At 41.2% G+C, this 22,513-nt stretch overlaps 1 protein-coding gene across 11 annotated transcripts in view; it reads left to right on the forward strand.

Annotated features, from left to right (window-relative positions):
* Positions 1-429: 429 nt before the first annotated feature.
* LOC137124253 (endonuclease V-like) overlaps positions 430-22,513 on the forward strand; it is a 66,251-nt gene continuing 44,167 nt past the window's right edge. For 6 of the 11 annotated variants that reach the window (XR_010913935.1, XR_010913936.1, XM_067499051.1 and 3 more), the window contains exons 1-7: positions 456-626; positions 2,262-2,433; positions 5,192-5,326; positions 6,448-6,487; positions 7,426-7,538; positions 11,756-11,824; positions 12,013-12,141. Coding sequence is in view for 8 of the 11 variants with exons in the window: in XM_067499051.1 (XP_067355152.1) it covers positions 583-626; positions 2,262-2,433; positions 5,192-5,326; positions 6,448-6,487; positions 7,426-7,538; positions 11,756-11,824; positions 12,013-12,141 (702 nt within the window). In the remaining 3 variants the exon portion in view is untranslated. Of the gene's footprint in view, positions 627-2,261; positions 2,434-5,191; positions 5,327-6,447; positions 6,488-7,425; positions 7,539-11,755; positions 11,825-12,012; positions 12,142-12,216; positions 13,081-22,513 lie in introns of those variants that run through there. The other 5 variants (XR_010913937.1, XM_067499055.1, XM_067499054.1 and 2 more) reach the window with 3 other exon arrangements.

Raw genomic sequence — 22,513 nt, forward strand, 5'->3', positions numbered from 1 at the left:
ATGTCTTTGGATTGTGAGAGGAAACTGGATTACATGGAGGAGACCCACACAAGCATGAGAACAGCCAACTCCACACGGAAAGGCAGCAGCCGGCCAGGGATTCGAACTTCTAGCCTTCTAGCTGTTAGGCAGCTGAACTAACCACTCCAGTAAAATATCAGCACAGTCATGGAGGAGATCGAGAGGTTATAGCTGTGTAATTTAGAAGAATACATTCTTGACGTTTCTGCTTCCTATTGGCCATGGTTACTGTCACATCCTTACTTTGGATTTGGACTCTCGGATAATAATAATAAGAGTTTTCTAATTAATTATATATGCTTTGAGGCCGTTCCTGACTAGTCCTGGGAATGTTTGTTTCATTTGTTTAATTCGCCATTTAAACCACAAGATGACACTATTTACCCGCACAACGACCCATGTACGTCAACGTGTGACTCCGCCCCCATAGTGACGTTGGAACACGGAAGCGAAACAGCGTCGTTGGACTTGCCAGGAGAGTTTTTGTTGCGCGTGCTGTTATGGGCTAGTTGGATTTGCTGGTTTCTCTCTGTGAGTGTGACTTCGCTACCGGGCTTACAGATGTCTGCTCCTCCCCCTGAAGAGCTGATGAAGCAGTGGGAAAGGTCAGGAGACTGTTCTTTCCCTCTGTTCTGAGCTGTTTTCAGCAAGACTCGGAAAGTTCGTTAGTGTCACTGAGACCTGTCGCTAACAGCGCAGCCACTTGTTATCATTTGCTGACCTGAAGGAAGATTTTCAAATGGAGCTGACAGATGCTGCTGCCTCCGCTGTGCTGAGTGTGTGTGGAGCTGTAAAAGTCCAGCGGAGACACTGTCCGAGCTTAATCAAGCCTATATTGGTCCGTCAGACCCAACTCAAATATGACCAAACCTGTATTTATCACCAGCAGGTCTCATAGTCTGCGTCCTTATCCATGGTGTCAGAGTAGAGCAGTCTAAATTGTGACAGAAATGGAAGATGAGACATCAGAGAAAACATTAATAAGTGGAAATATGTTTCTATTCAAAATAAATTCTTTTCTGGCATCAAGTTGCTTTTGCCGTTTGCAAAAAACAAAACAAAACAGTTTTTATTGGCTGGAATGGGCTGCAAGGTGTAAGAATACTATTAAAAATAATAATATTATTATTACATTTATGTAATCATAACTTTTAAATACAAGATGCTTTACAGAGATACATAATCAATACAGATTTGACATAATAAAAATATACATACACCAGTCACATGCACGCTTGGTCACAATGAACTATTTAAAAAGCAGGGATGTGATCACGGAACAAACTGCAAAAATATGTTTACTCATATAAACATAAACTGAGGCAGGAATGAACACTAGTTAAGATCAGCTTTAATAGGATGAGATTTTGAGTGTGTACATTTTAAAAAAGTACAATTTATGGGGTATTTTATGATTATTATTTTTATTTTTTTCTCAAGTGTCTGCTATTCATACTTTTTCTTACAAGTATTATAATTTTTCTCCACTACATTTTTGAATCACTACAAATACTGTTAATCTTTAGATTTACATCAATAAAAGAAAACCCATTGGAATCATAAGCCTTGACTCCCTGGTGTCAAATTCCCAATGTACTAAGCAGAACATAAAGTAATTCAAACTTTATTTACTACACTATAATTATTAGATTCAGAACAAATCCTCATCAAAACAGAATATAAAGTTCTTAACATAAGCTCCATTGTTAGCGGCAACATTAAAGTGCCTAACAAATTCATGCAAGTGTAATTATAATTCAAGTGTAAAATGGGCCATTGTGCACAAAGAAAACTTTTGCTTTTTGGTACTTTCAAGTGTTTTTTGCACTAATAGATTTGTACTTCTGTGAATACACAAGAGGCCATATCACTGCAGCACAGCCTTGTACAATTTTTAAAACAAAACTCACAAATTGTAATACTTTTTAAATTTTTAAATTCAAAATATCTTTTTTTTTTTAGCAATTTCTGTCTGCTTGTGTTATGGTGCAGAGTTAAATACTATTTGTTGTTTTGATTAAGAAACACTTTTCAGGGGTTTAAACACATTTAAGAAGCAAAATCCTTGAAATACCCCAAAGTAAAAATGTGTAATCCCAACACATTAAAACCCCCATCATTCCTCACATTTCCAAAATCATTACCAAGGACTCTGTGCCTTCAAATATGTGTAGATTTTGGCTCTGATCACGCTGTTATTGTGTGATTGTGTGTTTGTGTCTGCTTCTGTGCTGCCGTAGTGAACAGGCCCACTTGAGACAGCAGGTAGTGGAGGAGGACACAGAAGACTGGCAGAAGGACCCACACTTCTCCGGTCTGGAAAGAGTCGGAGGAGTGGACCTCTCCTTCATAAAAGGGGATGACGTCAATGCCTGCGCCCAGCTTGTGGTTCTCAGCTACCCGGACCTGGAGGTGAGCTGTCCTCTCACTGCACCCAGTGTCCAGAGACCGTCTAAGGGATCTGTCGACTTTGTTGACCCCTAGTGGTAAAAAGAGGGAGGCGCAGAACTTGTTAGAAAAGTTAAATGAGAAATAATTACCTTCTATAACTTAACCTACGGTCTGAGTATGAGCACTATGATCTTGAACTTTGCCAGCCCCAGTCTAGCCACTGCTGCCAAAATGGTTTCAAGGTACCACTACCGTGTGTCCTGTACATATCAGGTACTCTGTTCTCTGTCTTCTCACAGTTCCATAGCACTGGGACCTGACTGAGTAGATCCACAGAAAACAACAGTAAATGTGTCTGATGCTCAAACAAAAAGCTCGAATTGGTTTAGTTTCCTTTGATTTTGCTGAGCAGAAATGGTGCATGATTTTTCACAGTACAGTAAATAAATGAATAGCTCGTATATAGTGTGCAGACTTGGACTGCACACAGTCACGACTGGAGACAAACTATATGATCACTGGAACGTGTTCAACACTGAGTGTGAAAGAGAATAAAGAGTGGTTTGACAAACAAACTACCTGGTGAGCTTGGGATTAGATCCACCCACATTTAAACCCACATTAAATGATTCTGTCAGGCACAATGAGCTGTAAATAGCACACATCCAACTGTCTTGGACAAACCTTATTATTTATTTGGATTTATAGTGAAAAAAATAGTAATTGATGATCCATTTAGGTTTTACCTAGAATATTGTGAAAAATAATTTTTTTTTGTTTAAAAAATCCAAAGGAACTTTTGAATGTTTTTGATTCATTTAGTAAAACTTTCAACCACTAAACTGCCTCTTCTGACTCTGTGCCATTGCTTGTAATAGTCCAGACCAATAAAGCTTGGATGTGTATTCTAAATTAAACAGTCCAAACCACCTTAAGCAGTAAATTATACTTGTCAAGTTTAAACAGCAATGTGAACACACTGCGGAGCTCGAGGTTGAGTCTTGTTAAAGCGGCTGCTGGCAAAGCGACCTTGGCAGTCGCAATTTCCACTTCATTTGCTTTTTCTGGGCAGCCTTTTGCAGGCATTAGTGTCTTTATCTGTGCATTCAAATGGGCTCCTGGCCCCCTACCGTTATTTCCTGTAACCCATTAGAATTAATGACATGTGACAGTTTACGCTGATGACACATGGACCGTTAGTGTGATTGGGTTCCCTGCTTGCTTTGAGTTTACACCAACACTGCTACCTAAAGCTGTATGTGACACAGACTGGACAAATGACAGAGAGTGTGTTCACAGAAAACATTTTCTAACCTGTGCATTCGAGTAAATATCCTTTCAGACTTCTTGCCGTGTTTTATCCGCTTAAAGAGCTGCTTAACAGCTACTGTTTTGCAGAAGGAGATGAAGGTCACTGAAGCCAAAAAATGTCTTAATTACAAATCCTGAATGGTGAGTATCATTTGGATAACTAACTATTCAGAAAAGACATTTGTGTCTAGGCCTCTTGAGGCCGCATGTTTCCTTTGTAGCCACAAAAGATGTTTGTGTCCAACATTGCAGCATCATCACAAGCTTTTTAGACTGGTCAGAAACCTGTGGACTGCTGCTGGCACTGAACTTGGTACTGCTGAAAGAAGGTCATCGTGAGAAATGTGTCTGCTTGTGGTGCTGTCGCTCCAAATAGACAGAGGTGCTGTAGAGAGATGTGTGACGCATGTCTGTCTATAAATGTTGCTGTAACTCTCAGTGCAGACAGTGTCGTAATTGTAGTAACCCAATTCGTGAACCAAGCGAGAGTCTGAGAGATCAGTTATTGAGCCTTCACCTCCACTTAGATGTGGTGCTTAGATAATTTGAACCTGAAGTTATTTATCTTAACCTCCTATATCAGCTGTTAAAACACCACTCAAGGACAATAGACAAGACATGTGTTCTTTAGTGAGCAAGTTCAGCGTCTGTGACAAAGTTGGTTTCCTGTCTGTCGATGAACAAGGCTTGTTGTATTGATCTTGTGAAGATGTGGTCGAGTTTGGTCCGTCTGTTTGTGCATTGGATAATTACGATCCAGTTTTTAGAAGAAGGGATCAAACTAAAAGAGGTCTGACCTTCAAAACAGAGGATTTCACGTGTTCAATGTCACTAATTTACTTAAACACGACTTCTGACTTGCAATTAGAACAGAATCTTAAATACTTATTATTTTAAGTTTGTGTGTCACATCTTCAAACTTTGATTACTTTTAGCCTTATTGGAAAATATCACTTTTTTGGACCTGATTTTAAGCTTTAGAACTCCACTATATAAATAAAATTGAAATGATATCACAATTCATTTCTTTTTGGAGTCATTTAATTGAATTTTTGAGCTGTATAACCTTAATTTGTGAACACAGCAGGTAGCTAAATAGAATAATTTGTCTGATGTTCAGAATATGTTCTTAGCCTCAAATCAACAACAAGTAACAGATGTTTCATTTTGTGCCAGATGGGGGATGTTGGTGATCGTCTTTAACAGCTTGTGTATGCATCTGTGAACTCGCCCTTACATATATTCTTGGGTGGACACGTTTTTCTCAAGCATCCAGCACCAAAATGCCATTTAAAACCAGTGACGTACAGTACAAATCCAGACTCAGTGAAACGAGGGTCAAGCTACAGCTCAAGTCCAGTTTACAAGCAAAAATAGCCGCAGAAGGACCAATGAGTCGGCAGCGGCCTCGTTGCCTTGAAACAATATCATAAAAATATTAACCAGAGACTGTGCCCTTTGCCGACAGGTGCTGTATGAGGACAGTCAGATGGTGACCCTGACGGCCCCCTACATAGCTGGCTTCCTGGCCTTTAGAGAGACCCCGTTCCTCCTGGAGGCTCTGCAGCGGCTAGAGAGGAACCAGCCCACACTTATGCCTCAGGTCTGCATCTGGGTACACACACACACACAGTTAATAGGATCATAGTTAGCATTTTTTGAAAATTAGGAAGCATTTCTTACTGTGTCGTGTCTATTGGTTATTTAGACATCAGGTCATTACAGAGTCCCTGCATGAGCTGGTTTAGAGAGTGTAGGTCTAAAAAAATGGAATACCTACATAACAACGAATAGGCATTAAATATTTGGGTTGAACCTTACAGGACCCCTGTATTATTGTCTGGGAAACTGCAGAAGTCGGCCAACTTTTGGATACAGAACATAGTGGCCCCTAAAAAATTTGATAATTCTACTTTCCCCAGTTGTCCCTACCCATCTCATACCTTTATGCTAAGCTCTTTGTAAAAAATGGTGAACCAACACCCTGACTCTGCTGGGCTCGATGGAAACCTTACCATGGTGGACGCACATTAAACCACGCGGAATAAATTGCAGCTACTGCGACAAAGCTCCTCTGTTCTCCCTCCATGGCTGTTTTTCTTAAAAATGTCGCCTCTCATTCCGCCTCACCCACTCACTTCTGTTTGTCGCGGCCCACACACCTCCCTCGCTGCCTCACTCCCTCCCACTCTGTCACCACACATGCAACTGTGCAGAAGCTCACACACGCAAACACACTTTCACCCGGCATATATAGAATTATGCATGCACACACACACATTTTACCTCCACTGGCCTTTAGGCCTGGACAGGTGCAGTCAATGCAGTCTCTTTATCACGAGGCTTCCAACTGAGGTGTCCCTGTGTGTTATGATTCACAGAGGAGAATTTCTACCTTCTGGACGTCTGTGGAACATCGTATTGGGCAACAGGTGTGGTTGTGACCATAGCGCATAGATTAACAGAACAACAGTTTCCCAGCAGGCATTTGAACTTGTCAAATCAGAAGAAGCACAGGTGGAGCTGCGACCATTAGTGATGCATCAGCTCCTTTGGGGTCTACTGTACAAGGAGCCAGGACTAACATTATGCTGTTCATGCTGTGTCAAAAGTCCTGCTGTACAAGAAGCTGAGGACCCTGGAAAATGTTGCTTCAGCAATAGTTTGGTTTTGTATTATAGATAAATTAATTTCACTTGTGTGTGTTGTGTGACTTGTTAACAGGTGGTGTTTGTGGATGGCAACGGCCTCTTCCACTACAGAGGTGAGTCTAGCTGCTCTTTGCTTCCTGATTGACTGTTGGCTGAGGCTGTTTAAAGCTACAGTGTGCAACTTAAACTGGAGTTCGCTTAAGACTCTGCTCAGCCTAGTCCTCCTTTTTCCTGTTTTGATCCAGGTTTGCTTTGCTCTTTACCCTCTGCACAGCATTTCAGGTTGGGGTCTTTATGAAGTTACAATAATTTAGCAGTAATTGTTGCTCTTCTGTGATTGGTCAGAGGGACAAGCCTTGCACAAAAACTTTGTAGAAGGGAAAATCTTTGTAGTGCTGTCAACTTCAAAGTATTGTAGCTTTAATGAAACAAAATAAAATAAGGACAAAAGTATAGAAATTCTACAGTTATCTTGAAACCAAGTCTTGTGAAAAGGCCAAAACTAACGTTGACTGATGCTATTAAAGACACTAAATAGCTCCATTGCTGTATTAAATAATGAAAAATACATAACAGACGCACAACATTGCATTGGTTGAAATGTTCTTTTGTTACCATAATTGTAATAAGAGTCCGTCACATCATGCGCCATCCTTGGAAATGTAGCTGCAGCTGGAAGTAATTCTTTTCCAACTCTCTAGAGGTCAGTTGTTTTTGAATTTCTTACATAAATGAAGCTAAATACTCCAGAGGACCCAGTGCCGAACAGACAGGGTGGAAAGTTCTGATGGTACTGTCTCACGCTGTGCTGGTTTTATTCAGTAACTAGATTTGATGACAACCTTTTCAACAAAAGCCAATAAACACATTTTTCAATATGTTGAACAATTCACATCTCAGATATAAACAATTCTTTAAGTAAAATACGTGTATTTAGGTCCAGGAAGCTCTGTAGGTTGTTTGGATGCATTTAGAAATATGTCTTTTACTCTCAAAAAAAAAAAAAATCCTTTGCCGCATTTTCCTGATTGTCACTTATTACACCTTGCAGAGTTTGGCCTGGCATGTCATCTTGGTGTTCTGTCAGCGCTGCCGTGTGTGGGCGTGGCCAAGAACCTGCTGCAGGTGCAGGGTGTCTACAAGAGCGAGGAGCATCAGTCACAGGTGAGGCCGTCTTCCTGTCCTCAGAATCATGTTTAATCTGACTTGAGCTCACGTTTGACAAAGCACTACATTTCCTTTCTCTGCTGTCGAGCTTTGTCATGCTGCGTCTCGTCTTACAGGACATATTAATGTTGATGAAAAGCTGATGTGCGGCTTCATTGTTCATTTTCGTTGTGTGCAAATGTTTCTCTTATAAAATTGCTGCCAACCTTGACAAGTGTCACTAGAGGAATCATTTCAACTTTGTAATCACTTTTTTTGCTTGTGTGTGTTGCTCCCTGCGTTCTTTAAAAAAAAAAAAAAAAAATCGGAAAATGTCAAAGGGACGAGGCAAAGGAGAGAATCCTCAATTAGGTTTCAATATGCGCCTGTGTTACACATCTATTTGTGTGAGTTGGTGTGTGCACTGTTTTGAAAGTGTGACTCTTATTGTATGCCAAGGCCTCCTTGTGTGGCTGATGCTAATGAGACTTTTTGAATAAAAATTGAGCTGGAACAAATACACTTTTGGTCAGAGGATACCTGTGGGACGGCGAAATCTGGATGTCATTAATATGCAAATGTTCGCTTTGTTTCAGGCTGGAGCCTCAGTGACCTGTTGAACAACAAGTTAGAGTTAAATCTGCCTGACGAACAGGCGCCTGGCTGCTGCGTAAACACAGTGGATGTGGAAAATCATTTGTTACTATTAACGAAAAATGTCTCATGTCTCCATCTAAAAGTGTTTTTATTAAACACATTTCTTGCATTAGTGTAACTTCTACACATCTTCTTATCATCACCAAACGCCTCCATCAACATGCACATTCTCCATTAATGTCGATCTGTTGAAGAGCAGCGATGGGCATTTCCCGCATGGCTGATGACCATCTGATCCACTGCTAACTCACTTAGCAGGCAGTACACTCTCTGTAGTCCCAGCAGTCTTCATGTAGTGCTGTACCATGTTAATTCAATTCTCTGTAGGACTGGATCCATCTCCTTCAATTAGCTTTGGCGTCAGGAAATGTTGGTTTGTCTCCGCCGCAGGGATCTCGTCTCTTTGTTTCACAGAACACGCTGCCTCATGATACAAATCTGAGCCAAAATCCTGGTGCCTTGAACATGTTCAGTGTAGGTATCAGGTAGCATCAACATTACGCGTTCACGCTGCATTTTTGTGCTCAAGCTGCTCTGGAACCCGTGTCGCTGTGTATGAAATTTAAGAACTCCCATCCGTCCACACTGATGTAATCGTCCCTCTCTGGGGCTCTGCCTAATTTGTCCACAGGCACGCGCTCGACTCAACACCAGCCATTTTATTGCTTGGTGGAAAATTAGCTGCAAATCAATGAAATAATCCACGAAACCCAACCCAAACCAGGTTAGACCTGCTAGTAAAATTTGAGAACTTTAGCCATTTAGGAACCAGATGAGCCATGCTGTAGCTGGCACGTACCACTGGTAAGTGATACTCTGCCGGACTCAATTAGACGTCAGAAAACTTGTCCACTGCCAGTACAGAGAGTTGTCAAAAAGCAGTGCACAGTCTCAGGAGTTTTTCGGTAGGTTGCAGACGAAGCGTTCTGTCAGTTGCAGTAATTAAACGTGTGCTTTGGGAGTAAAGGTGTCTGTCTTCAACAGAGACTGGTGCACAGAGCCGTGAAGGAAGAGCAACAATTTCAGGCCAGAGTTTGCTGTGCATTTATTTAGCAAATGCATGTGCACGTTTAAATGCTACACATACAGTGTGAACCATTTTAAGCTGAAGATGTATAGACCCCTCACTCACCATTGTGTCCATTAAAAGACGTGTGTGCATCCCGTTGAAGTGTCCTTGAATGAAACCCTCCATCTCTAGCTGCTTTTCTAGTCTCCCTGTGTTACTCGCAGCTGAATGCCCAGACCATGTAAATGTGCTGCACCTGTGCTTGAATAGAGGCAGGAGGTGTGCAGCGTACTGCTGTCTGTGCCGAGTCTGAAAAACAGAAGGGATGAAAGAGGAGGGGAAATGTTTCCTTTCTTCCTTTTTGTCCTTGATTTACTTTTGGAAAACATCATTCTTTAAGTTACTCGGCGTCCTTCAGCTCTTTCTTCTTCTGTACTTGTCTTCTCTCTTCCTGCAGTGTAACTCTCCTCACCTACTACTCCATCCCCCTCTCCTCCTCTCACTTTCTTCTCTTTTTCGGTTCCCCTTCCCTCTCTCTTTCTTGCTGATAGCCTGGCTGTAACTCAAACTAGTGTGTTATTGATGACTTGCCCTGTCTTTCTGACTTCTGCTCTCCTGGCTTCAGTCCTACTCTTGCTTCAAAGGAGCCAAACCTCTTTTACGCACACACACACACACTGTCTCTCTCACACACACACACACACACACACACACACACACACACACACACACACACACACACACACACACACACTGTTGGCTTCATCCCAGCTGGGCTGGAGCCCCTGTGTGGCCCCTCGTTGTCTCCCTGCTGGCTGCTTGCTGTAATCAGTCATAGTAAAGTGGACACCCCATCCATCATGGAGGCTAAGCTCCCTTCATCGCTTTGGCCCATAACCCACAGCTCACCTGTCAACAACAGCCCACATCACTACATCTGACTTTTCTTCTGTCTCTTTGTCTGTGAGAGCAAAACTTTAATTCCAGTATGAAAAAAGTCAAGAGGTCATTTTTTTCATCATCCACTAATGATAAATATGAAGCAGCAGCATTTTGTTGAGTGAGAGCTGTGATCACAAAATCGTTTGGCTAAACATGCTGCTGAATCCACATTGGCAGTTCCTACACGGTACAGACTCGAACTATTTTTTTTTTAAAATTGCAAATCTAAAAGGCAAAAGCTAAATTGGCCTGCATGACCCTGTCAGTATAATTTATTCTTCTCCTCACACTTCAAGAAGTTTCATGCCACCTGTCCTGACAACAGGTGCATTTCAGGAACCTTGATTTAAACTTGTACTACAGGACCAAAGCCAGAGACAAATTAAGCAAATTAGCCCACTGACCAACATGCCAAACAAACAAAACTAACTAACAGCAGGTTTTGAAGAAAATACCAGTTGTGTGAAGGGCTGCTTAATATTTGATGACTCAGTAACATTTAGGCCTGCAGGCCTCGCCCGATAGTTCCTGGATCTTCAGAAAGTACTAGTTTTTGGGAGGTAGACCAACAACCCACCATACTAAATTTAGACCTGGATGAAACGGAAGATCCTCAGAAGGGTCCTGCTGACGGTAGACCTGGGACTTGATTCCCATTTCTCTTCAGATGGATGTGAGCCTGACTTTGGACCTCCATTCATCACAGATGTTTTTTGTAGAAAACAAGATAGATATCGAAGCTAGAAGATAGAGTCTTCACACAGACACAGACAAAAGAGTTTAAAAGTGTCTCCCTCATGTCATCATAATTAATTTGAGGAACTTTGTTCTGCTTCAGGCCATCACTGCTTTATTCATGGTTTTAAATGATTGCATTTGGACTTCTAGCTTCCCTTATCACTTGTGTAGGAAAGAAATCTAACTTTGTACCGCAGAATTAAGTGTTTTAATGCAATAACTTTTCTATTCCTTGACGTTGCTCTGGGCATTAACAGGGTTTTTAGCTAATGAAGATTAATTTATTTGCTGAAAACAATTTTCTCCTAAATAGGTTTTACCCTTTCTATAAAAATGTAGACTTTCTGTCAACTTTTTTTTTTTTTTTTTTTATCATTCCTGTCAAATCCTAAAGCCGGTAATTGTGCAAGTCTTCGCCTCTTTGTTGTGTTACCCCATAGTTTGGCTTGAGGGGAAACTACATAATGGATCTATTCTGCTGCTTAGTAAACTCGTCAAAGTAAAATCCTAAACCCAGGAATATCACATTATTTTGGTAGAAAAAAAAAGAGTCTTAGTGCCTCAAACCTTTACTTTGACACACAGCGGCTTTTTGTAATGCGGTTTGATGGGATTCACAGATAGTACTAAAAATGGCACGTGAAAGGTAGGTTGACAGCAATTTGACAATATCACTATATCCTAATGTCAGCTGGCTAATAAATGGATGGTTCGTTCCAGTTTTATAATTTGGACACATACACAGTAAAATCAAGTTGCCCAGATGTTAAAGAACGGAGTAAGTTTCTGCTTCACACCAGCTTAATAGTTTGCCTGACATCCGCTGCTATTTGCTTTGGCAGGCTGAGCATCTTTTCTGACTTTGATTTCTGTGTCTTTGCCTCGGCAGATTGCTGCTCTGCAGAAAGGAGGAGACTGCTTCCCACTCACTGCCGCCTCAGGCAAAGTGCTCGGAAAGGTGCGGCATAGGACAGACACACAGACAACAGAAACATGTACTTTTTTTCCACAAAGGTGTTGTTTTGTTGCTGCTCACTTCAAAGAACACCCACCCTGCTAAAAGTCACACTCAACTAAATGTAGATGATGATCACAGTCAGGGGTGAATGCTCAACAGTTACTCCTCAACTTTGGCTTTGTCTCCAGGCATTAAGGAGCTCTGACAAGAGCTCAAAGCCGGTATATGTGTCAGTCGGACACAAAATCAGTCTAGACACAGCTGTTCGCCTCACACACTCCTGCTGCCACTACAGAGTCCCTGAGCCCATCAGACAGGTACACACACACACACACACACACACACACACACACACACACACACACACAAACAAACACTTTCTTTCTTCTCAGTACACAGCAAACCAACTGAAAGAAAATCTGTCCTGGAGAAAAGACAGAGTAAGAAACAAAGGCATCGGTGATCAAATGAACCAAAAGCTGAACTCATCAGCTGCGAGGCAGAGCGCAGTGTTGTTTGGGAGGGAGAACGCTGCTCATCACTTGTGTAACAGCATCCTGCTGTGAAGCGGGGATGTGTGAGCAGAGCATCATGCAGTGTGGCGCCTTTCAGCAGCACGGCCTGTGAGACTTGTAAAAATGGAAGGAACAATGTATGCAGCCAAATTAGCGTTGCACCATTTTTTTTTTTTAGCCAAAGGTTTTTGGGGGTCTTTGTTCGATTCCATAGCTAATGTGGATGTTTCAGACAATAATAATACGCCAACTGTCAAAGACTAGTTTGGCAAGCTACAGTGTGACAGATAAGTTTTTTTTTTAGCTCCAAGCCAGACAAACTTTTTTTCTTCCTACACACGATCTAAGAAAACTTCTCCAAGTACTATTTTCATGGCAACTGGACTTGAGGTTTAGAAAGATGTTTTACCTCTTATATTAAAAAGCCTGTCTGTGGTGTCAACTTCAAGGTCATTGAGGACACATGTGGGTCCTTTCCTACCTGGCCATCGTGTGTAGACCACAGAAGTGGAGGTTTGTGTCGTAAGTGGCTCATAAATGTAAACGGCCTCCTTCACTCTTTCAAACGCCAGTATTCTCCGGCCTTTTGCGCACATGTCCTTCCCCTCAATGAGACAAAAATAACATTTTGTACAAAGATTCATTGTAATCTTCTTTGACGTTTTTTAAAAGGCGGTGTCAGTTATACTAAAGAGCAAATTTCATGGATGAGTAGCCTTCATCAGATGCAACTTTAGACATTTTTATGAGAAAACCCTCATCAAAGAATAAAAGTGTTTATAGTTGTCTGAGACACATTTATTCTCCTTATTTTTTAAATTTGTTTCTGTTTAATGGTCAAAGGGTTTAATATTACACAATATCATAAACTGAACTGAGTCATTGCCCAGAGGTGGTGATTAGGACATCTGTGAATTTTTAGTGTCCCTTTTGTTGATATTGGCTTGCTACACTGTACTCTGCCTCTTGCGTTCTGGGACCCTTAATGGGAAAAGTAGGTATCGAAAATTCACGTCTGAATAGATGAACGGGTTTACTGTTTTCATGAGTGATGTAAACTGAATAATATCTTAGGGAGCATTTAGCATTTTTATTTCAAATGGCCTAAAAAAAGGTTTAGTCTTAAAACTACTTAAATGTCTATTAACTTTTATTCTCTGCTTCAGGCTCTGTCACTCTCTGCCACTAGGCTGTGCTGTGTTTCTGCTCTCCAACATGTTTCTTCTTCAACTTCAACTAGAAACAAAACACACACACACACACACATTTCAAAATCAGTTTTTTGCCAGGGGAGCTGCAGTAGCAGCGGTGAACTCATCCCCCCCTGTGTTTGTGTGCATGTGTGTGTGAGTGTGTGTGTGTGTGTTTATTTCTTCAAAGTGTGAATGTGATGTGTTTAGCTAGTGGGAGGAGGAGGCAGCAGCAGGGACTGGATGTGCACATCAGGGAAGACCAGGGACACCCGAACCTCCCTCAGTCCATTCACTGAAACCACTGTCTTTATCTTTCCTTCTGTCCAACTGCTTTCTCTCCATGTCATCTACATTCTCTTTTTTTCTCTTTTTTGCCGTGTGTTTTCTCCTCCCATCTCCCCCCACAGAGATTTTCTATTCTCTTTATTGCTAAAATCACAGAAAACCCCTCATAGATCCACTTCTATCCAGTGTCATGTTTGGAGTGGAACTCTGGGTTTTTGGAAGAAGAAGATTCGTGTCCCTGAGGCCTCAGTCACAACTAGTGGTGAAAAAAAATCAAAAATCAAAAAGCTGTCGTTCTGACAGGAAGATTCTCTGAATTATGTAACAGTCGTCTTTGTGAATTTTGAAGACACTCGAAGACAAGCTGTGATGTCTTCCCTTCTGTCCAGCCACTCAGCATGTCAACAACAGGAACAGGCCAGAGAGGTCAAATTGCAGTCACCGAAATATGTTACCATAACCGAGTAATATGTAAATAAGTTTATCTTTGTGTGGTCGGTTCCACACATACAGACATTTGTACACGCTCGGTGGGACCCATCAGCTAAATTGTGCTGGGGTATCAGTGTTACGGTTTGTGTATAGTTGGGACCACACACAGAAGGAGCAAGTGGGCTTGTCAGATAAGGGTTAGTAAATGTTTATGTATTCAGTAAAGAAACAGTGTGGGTGGTTAATGCCATCAACTGGTCACTGAAGGAGCAGGTTGTGTTGTAGTAATGACATTGATGTGTATTTTTAGTCCTTTTAATTATTCAATTTTCCTAACATCGTTTAGATTAAAGGTGGCATCCCACCCCTTTTCCACATAAAGGTTACTAAGGTGGGTACTTGAGTTATTTGTGCTGCACCTCTGGAAACATTAGTCTAACATCTTGTGTTGGTGAAAACAGGAAGCCAGATGACATCATCATATCTGATTGGCCTCTGAGATGCTGACCTTGGCTTGAGAGAGAGAGTGGGGTTGCAGGTCAGCAGTTTGGTGCCTGGCTTTTCCGGTTTACATGTTTAACTTTCTGGGCAAATCACCAAAACCCAGACTGCACCTGGGGGGGGTGTGTGTGTGTGTGTGTTTGTGTGTGTGTCAGCACACTGACAGGAGTGCTAAGTGGATAAGGGTTGGAGTACAAGAAGCTGAAGTTATTCCGGTTTGAGATCTCCAGAACTCCAGTTTTACAGGTGATGATGTTAAATCTGTCACAGCAAGAACCACTGGTCCTCTTCAGGAGGACAGGGAGAAACAGTTTCTCAAGTGCAGCATCCTCTAAAATTAGACCACAATAAAAAAAATACAAACTCTAAAAGTAAACTTAGGTCTGTAGCTCTACAACTTATTTTTATAATTAATTTATCATTGTGTGAAAATGGCGGTGGGGGACTCATTGAGAGATTTGGACATGGGATGTAGACCTGGATGTGGGGTGTCCTTATCAGTTATGGTACAATGGCTGACAATTGAGCAGAGCAAATAAGAGAACTGAGCAAAATATTAAAGAGAGGCACTCTGACCATCCTCATAATTAGACCCGATGTGTTTCATTTGTTGTTAACAAGTGTTAATGGTAATTTACGTGCAGGGGCGGCTGAAGATAAGTCGTGTTTACGTGGATTTATTTTTTTTTAACAAGTCAAAACTACAAGCATAAAAGTAAAAGTACACAGTCAACAAGCAGCAGCGTTTACAGACCAGTGCTACGCTATGGATTACTAACACTACCAGTGATCATGGCAGTCTAATGTGTCCAAAAGCAAATAAGATATGAGATATCTGGATTAGGTGGGCACACAGTGAATATGACAGGAAATATGCTGACCAGGGGTTTTCTCAGAGGATCACGATTGGTCTGTAGTAGCCGTACCGGTCATGCTGTAAATGCAGATTGTAGGCTGTAGCATTCATGTGAAGGGCAGGCTGCTGTCAAAGGATTTCGCTGAGAGCAGGCTGAGTAACATGTAAAGTATTTGTGCTGCTTGGTTTCTATGGTTATTGAGGGTGCTATTGGATTGTTAAAAGGAAGAAAGGGGCAAACAAGACAACTAGAAGAAAGAATTTTGTATTTAACACGTTAGATTGTTGGTGGGGCTAAAGTGTCATCTGTGGAGTGTCAGCTCCACACCGATGCTTAGAATACTAGGTTATATTCATCGCAGCCTCTATTTATCAATCTATCGATCTATAGTAGAGTCTTATTTTGCCAGAATGCTGCCTCTTCATTACTCCCATTATAGCTCACTCTGGGCACTATTGGTCAGTGATACAAAGTGTGTTGAAATTCACCACCGCTCTACATGCAACATTCATACGGATTCATTTTTTGCTGCTTTAAATCCTAGAGGGAACCGGCCTAATCCAAATATACTGCTTTGATTGGACTTTTAGGGCAATATAAGGGAAAACGTACTGTGATTGAAAATTCTGAGCTCTCGGCAGAACCCGCTTTGATCATCGTTCAGTTTTATTTGTCTCTTGTGAGCCCCCTTTTAGAATCACTGTAAGTCTATAAAATGGCAGATGCTCGTCAAAAATGTCTCCATAAAACCTGGGTTATATTTGTGATGCACAGCTTTTTGCGGTGACCAGTAGTCCACCAAATTCAAGTGTGTTAGATTTACAATTACATTCATTTAGAGTTTGTGATCGGTTTGAAATAGATTCTTAAATTTGTTCCAATCTCTTGCACAGCGAAACCCACCATACTATCATTAAATTACAATCTTGCCCCCTTTCGTTGTTGTAACCCCTTAAGTGACCCTGTAAGCAGTAAATAACTTGGCATGCCTTTTTCTTTTATTTGTATTATTTTTCTTGACATGTAACTTATCTACTGTTACTCAGTAATCATGACCGACAGAGGTGAAGTCACCCACTGTGTCAGATAAACTGGGTGCTCATTTTCTAAAACACTGAGTGCAAATTAACCCCGTGCTTTTCCATGTTTTTTTTTTTTTATTGACTCTTATCTTCACCATCTAATAAGATCCTCTCACCTTCCATCATGAGTTAAGAAAACCCTCCTTCCACAGCTCGAGATGCTCCGAGAAAGAGAGAGAGAGAGATGAAAGGCAAGGATGACATCATGGTTGGTTTCTGCAGTGAAGGCTGATGTGTGAATGCACTGCAGCAGAATCCAATGTACCACAGTGAAAAAGCTAAAACACACACATACAGTACCCACACAAAGGAGCACAGACTAATTCACGCCCCATCTCAGCCATGCTCCCTCACACCATTAAATTCTCACACTCCTTCTGTATCCCATGCTTCACTTGATGAAGCCTGAGAGAACATGTCATGGGAAGTAGAGGGCGAACAGACACCTGCCTCGACCCATCCTCCGCTCTTTTTACTCTGCGGTCATCGTGACAGTGAGAGATTGACAAGTAGCGGTCAGAGTGGCACGTTCCACACACAATACAGGCATATTGTATTAGTGGCCAGACCAAAAATCACGAATGTAATCCCTGTAGAGTCACTGATAGAAACAAATGTGTCAAAACTTGGCAGTATCTCATAGTCAAATAGTGTTTTTACTGGCGGGCTGCCATCATCTGAGGTGGGACTGACTCCTGTGCTTAGGTGTTAATTCTGATTAGCAGAGCTGACTTCAAGCTTGCAGCCATGTTGCAATACCTTTCCTCATATAGGCTACAAGCCCAAAATGACAAAAGCTGCAGGAATATCTGTGGAATTAGCTTCGGGTCTATTTCAGTTGCAGGAACATAGAAATCATATATTGTTTAGATCGGTTTGATTGATGTTTGTACACTTTTTCTGTCATCTTTATTTTATAAAGGGAAGGCTGCTGGGTGAGAGTGCGTGCTCTTATGTTGCATGGAATTACAGATTATTGTGCACTGTCTACTATCACTGAGCACTCAGTGGTGCGCTAATAATATCATATGAAGTTCAGTAATTTGACACTATAATAGATAAATGTTGACAGAGTTGAGCTGGTGCATTTCCTGTGAACTAAACTGACATTTACTGTGTACTAAATACACAGCAGGTTAACTGAACGCAAATCTAGAAACTATGGTTTGTACACAGTTCAACATAAAGTCTCGCACTGAACTTAATTAAAAAAACATGTTTGAGCTTATGGATCAGTCTGTAGGTGAAATAGGTGTCATCAGATCACTCTCATAGCACCTAAATTCCAATCAGTCCCATAAATGACCGTAAAATGTAATGAACAGTTATCAAATTGTATCAAAAATCTAATAAATCATTTTGAATTTAATTTTAGAGCACGGTGGTGGAGTGGTTAGCACTGCTGCATCACAGCTACAGGAGAAGGTTACGGGGTTTGCATCCCCAGCTGGCCTTTCATGTTCTTCCCGTGCTTGCATGGGTTTCCTCCCACAGTCCTCAGTACAAGTACTTTCAAAGTATATGCACAGCATTTGCTAAATATGTGCCGAAAAATGTGTGCGTGTGTGGGGGGAGGTGTTTTTTTGGGAAATGATGACGAAGAACGTGTGGTGACAAACTGCAGGAGGTTGAGATCGTGCGAGGAGGTGGAGACAAAGGGTTTCTAATGCAACGATTCACACTGATTTGATCAGTCGTAATAATGGGTACTAGATCAAAACTGCATTATCTTGAACTATAGCATTTCCAGTAGCAGGGCAAGAAGTCATCCTTCCACTTCTTTGTGTGTAGAACGTATCCAAAGCCAGTGCAGGACACAGCAAGAGTCCTCAATGTTGAGCCTGTTTATATTGACCATGTTCCATCACCAATCATGGCTACTATCCCCTTAGGGAGAGTTGACTGTAGGTTTGTGAGTGGAGTCCAGCTGATAAGAAGCATTATGGGAAAGTGGGATCGTGGTAGGAGGCTAAAGGAAGCGTTATTGGAAGTTGAGTCCATGTGAATGTGAATCCCTACAAGCCTTCTTTAGTATTAGGTTTCAGCAGACACTGATTCTGATATGATGTTAATTTATGATGTAATCTGACACACTGTATTGTTCAGTATCTACTTGATCCAAATACACAAGGTCCTTATTTAAAAAAACAACACAATCTATCAGATTAGATTTTGCATCTGATATAAATGTAAATATACATGAATAACTCCGAGAATGTGACGTTGACACTGATATGACGGGATCCTGTAGAGTGCAGAGGTATCACTCTGTTGATTTCTGGAATTTCCGTCAGTCCACTTGTTGTTGTACAACCGTGTTACAGAGTGGAGCATCTTCCCTTACAAACAATCCTTGAATACTAAGAAGCAATGGAGACGCTTTAACCAAGTTCCTCACAGAATTAATGGTCATTAGTGAAGCTGAAACCACATTTGTCATTTAAACCAGTAAATGCAGCATCAGCACCGCTGTTCACTGTTTCCTGACTCACCTTAGATAAACAGGCTCTTTGTCATATAGTAAATGCTGCTCATCTTGCCTGCCTTCTACACGTCTTGCTCATGTGTGGAAGCACAATAATGTGTTTAGCACATCATAGCAAATAATTTTGTCCTTGTCAAGTATGAACGGTGACTCTGTTTCTTGTGATCTTAACCCGGTTACCATGGTGATCTACCATGATTAAAAGTGATACTGCATTGTGATAATAGAGAATTTAAATTAAGCCCAAATATATGATATGTATAATATTAATTATAAATAGGTTAATATATGATACGGGCCCCATGGGTGCCAGCTGATTGCCACAGAAACCTCGATAGAGGCAGTTCTGCTGAAAATGTACTTTTATTTAAAGTCATCGGTCAAAAACAAATTGGATCAGCTTTTTTGGGCCATGGCTATCATTTGAAATATGCCTGGATCAGCATTAATAGCAATAAGCAGAGAATTTACTTAGTATAACATCGGGACATGTCTACACTCCCATAACTAATATTATGGTCCTACAACATTGTTACACAGAGTGAAATCAATACCCTGGAATCACAGATGTCACCTTTTTTTATTGCAGGCATTCTTCTTTCTTGTCCACAAAGCAGTTTTACCATCATCACTTTAGTCAGAGATTTTGTTGTGTTCTTCAACTGCAATCCATTTTTGATAATCAGCCTTTTTAATAAGTTTTCATATAGCAAACGCCATCATTTTAAATAAAAGGATAGATTCACTGTTTCATATCTACCTCTAAGCAATAGTCAGGTCCACATACAAACACTGAGAAAGGTCTTACCTGCTGTAAGCTTTGATTCTTCACATTGGCCACAAAGACTTTACTTTCTAAAACTCTTTCAATGGAAGTGGTGGGAGCCGTCACCCACAGTCCTCGTTCTGACAATAAAATGTTTCAAATGTGTATATGAGCTTTAAGCAGTTTGTTTATTAAACCAAGTCATGTGTGAAATTTCCCTGTTGAGTTGAGCAAATAAAAAAGTGGAATTTTTGCAACATTGGATCTGCTTACTGTTGTGTCTAATTATGTTGTCAGCAGATAAACTTTTCATGCATTTTTGTACAGATGCAGGACTGTGTATTTTGGCCCCCTTCGCTTCCATCTTGCAGGTGACGTCTGATGACTGTTGTACTTAGGAATTATTGGAAACCTAACTTGAGATTGGTTCACAAAGAAAGACATTTACAGGCTTCATTTTCAATTGATAAAAAAATGTAATTGCTGGTGGTATAATAATGTTATTTATTCCACTCACGTATTTGACCTCTGAGCTGACACATCCTCAGATTCACATACAAGTCTGCATACATGCCCACAAGCACACACACACACACACACACACACACACACACACACACACACACACACACACACACACACACACACACACACACACACACACACACATCTCCATCTACTTCCTTCCTTTCCCTCAGCAGTCAGTTAAAGGCTGTAATGGACAGCAGTAGAATTGAAACCTAATTTTCTTCAAGTTAATGTTCCTTGACAAACACACCGGTGCTTTATTAGCACACTTTACTTTGAACAAGCAGGAAATTGGTACAAAGACGGTAGTGCAGAGTTAGCCCCTCTGCTTTTTATTTTTTTCTATTAGGAGTGACTTAGGCAAGACTCCTGGAGTAGTTGCAAAATATCTTCAAGATATTAAATCTTGTTGCAGTTGACTCAGGATTTCTTTGCATCCTCTCAGCTGATGGACTGAGAAGCTTTAAAGAAAAGTCTGACACTTGTTTTCATCGAACACAGATTTGAGTTTGTTGTGTCACGTTTGTAGTCGTGCCCCTAATTTGGTCCATCTGTTGTTATCTCCAGGCTGTAATCTATTACTCCCCCCACCCACCTACACCACTGTCTTACAAACAGACTGATGGGAATCTACTAGTAATGGGACTCTGAAGAGCTGACGAAGACATAGAGCAACAGCTCATATCCAGGCCTCCCCTCTCTGTCTGAATGCAGACACTAATTGTGTTCCCTAGCAGTCACCTGTACCCACGGAGCCTTTCACTTCTGTACAATCTTTCATAGAGGGATGTAAAAACTCGCTTTGTAGTTTAAAGGTTGCCTGGCGTTCTGTCAAATCGTTTCAGGAGGCTTTGACTTGCATTTGTGATGTTTATCCAGGGCACCAATTAAAAACATCTTCCTTCATCGTACTGCCAGAATCTCTGGATATCGCATGTGTGCAGTTTCCCTGCTAAGAGGTGATAAATGCGGCTCCATTTTGGGTTTCCATGCCCACCTCATCATGCCAGGGAGGACAACAGATAACAAAAGAGTGTGTGTGTGTTTGTTCGGGGTGTTGGGGATGGTGTTGGAAGAGGAGGGATGCAATGTGTTGTAGAGAGATATCACTGATGTGTGTTTTGTGTGCAGACTTGAAAGACCAGGATATATTTATATGTAAGACACAAGGTTATATTTATATTGTTCTTGTTGTTGCAGCCTGCAGATGTAAGAATTCATTCACTCCACAGCAGCCTAATACAAATGTATGCATTTGTATATGTATATGTGAGTGTATTCCTGTATGTCACCAGCCTGTGCTTTTGATCAGTCCCCACTTTCTCCAACTTTCTCTCACCTGCTTGTTCTCCCTGACTTTGCTCGTCCTCACTCTACTGTTTTTCCTCCTCTCTTGCCGCCGTCTCTCATCCATCCATCTATCTCCACCCCCCACCCCCTGTTGCTCAGGCTCCAATGTCTGAATAATTTAAGCTTGCTTGAGCTAGTGTATTTTTGGTTGTTGTCACCTTTGCAGTAACACAAACAAAACCCATTCTAGTGAACACACACACACACACACACATACTGTACATATGCATCCACACCAGCATGCACATGCACACAGATTCTCACAAACTGGGCTGCTGACAGCACCAAAAAAAATACCAGACTCGAGAGATTTGCCAGCTACGAAAAGTGATCCTTACACGGATTTCACACTATCACTGTGCTCCACCCCGTGTCTGCTCTGTTATCCCATCAATGAATAACAATATGTCTCACTTTTATGTGTCTTCCAGAGTTGCACAGAGCTGGTCCTTAGAGTCGCCTGGATCTCCTGTCACTTGAATACATTTTCTGAAATTGGTTGAATCTTGCATTCAGGCACATATGTAGGAGTCATGAGCAACCCCTTTTTTCAAATGTAATCATCTTTTTTAATTCTTTCATCCTGTGGAGATCAAATCCAATGAAATCCAGACATCAAATGCCTCTTTAAAGATTGGAGACAGCAGAACACTGAAACACATTTTTGTCATCACCGTATAAAGTTGTGAAAGCAA

Source organism: Channa argus, chromosome 3 (assembly GCF_033026475.1).
Source record: "Channa argus isolate prfri chromosome 3, Channa argus male v1.0, whole genome shotgun sequence".
NCBI lineage: Eukaryota > Metazoa > Chordata > Actinopteri > Anabantiformes > Channidae > Channa > Channa argus.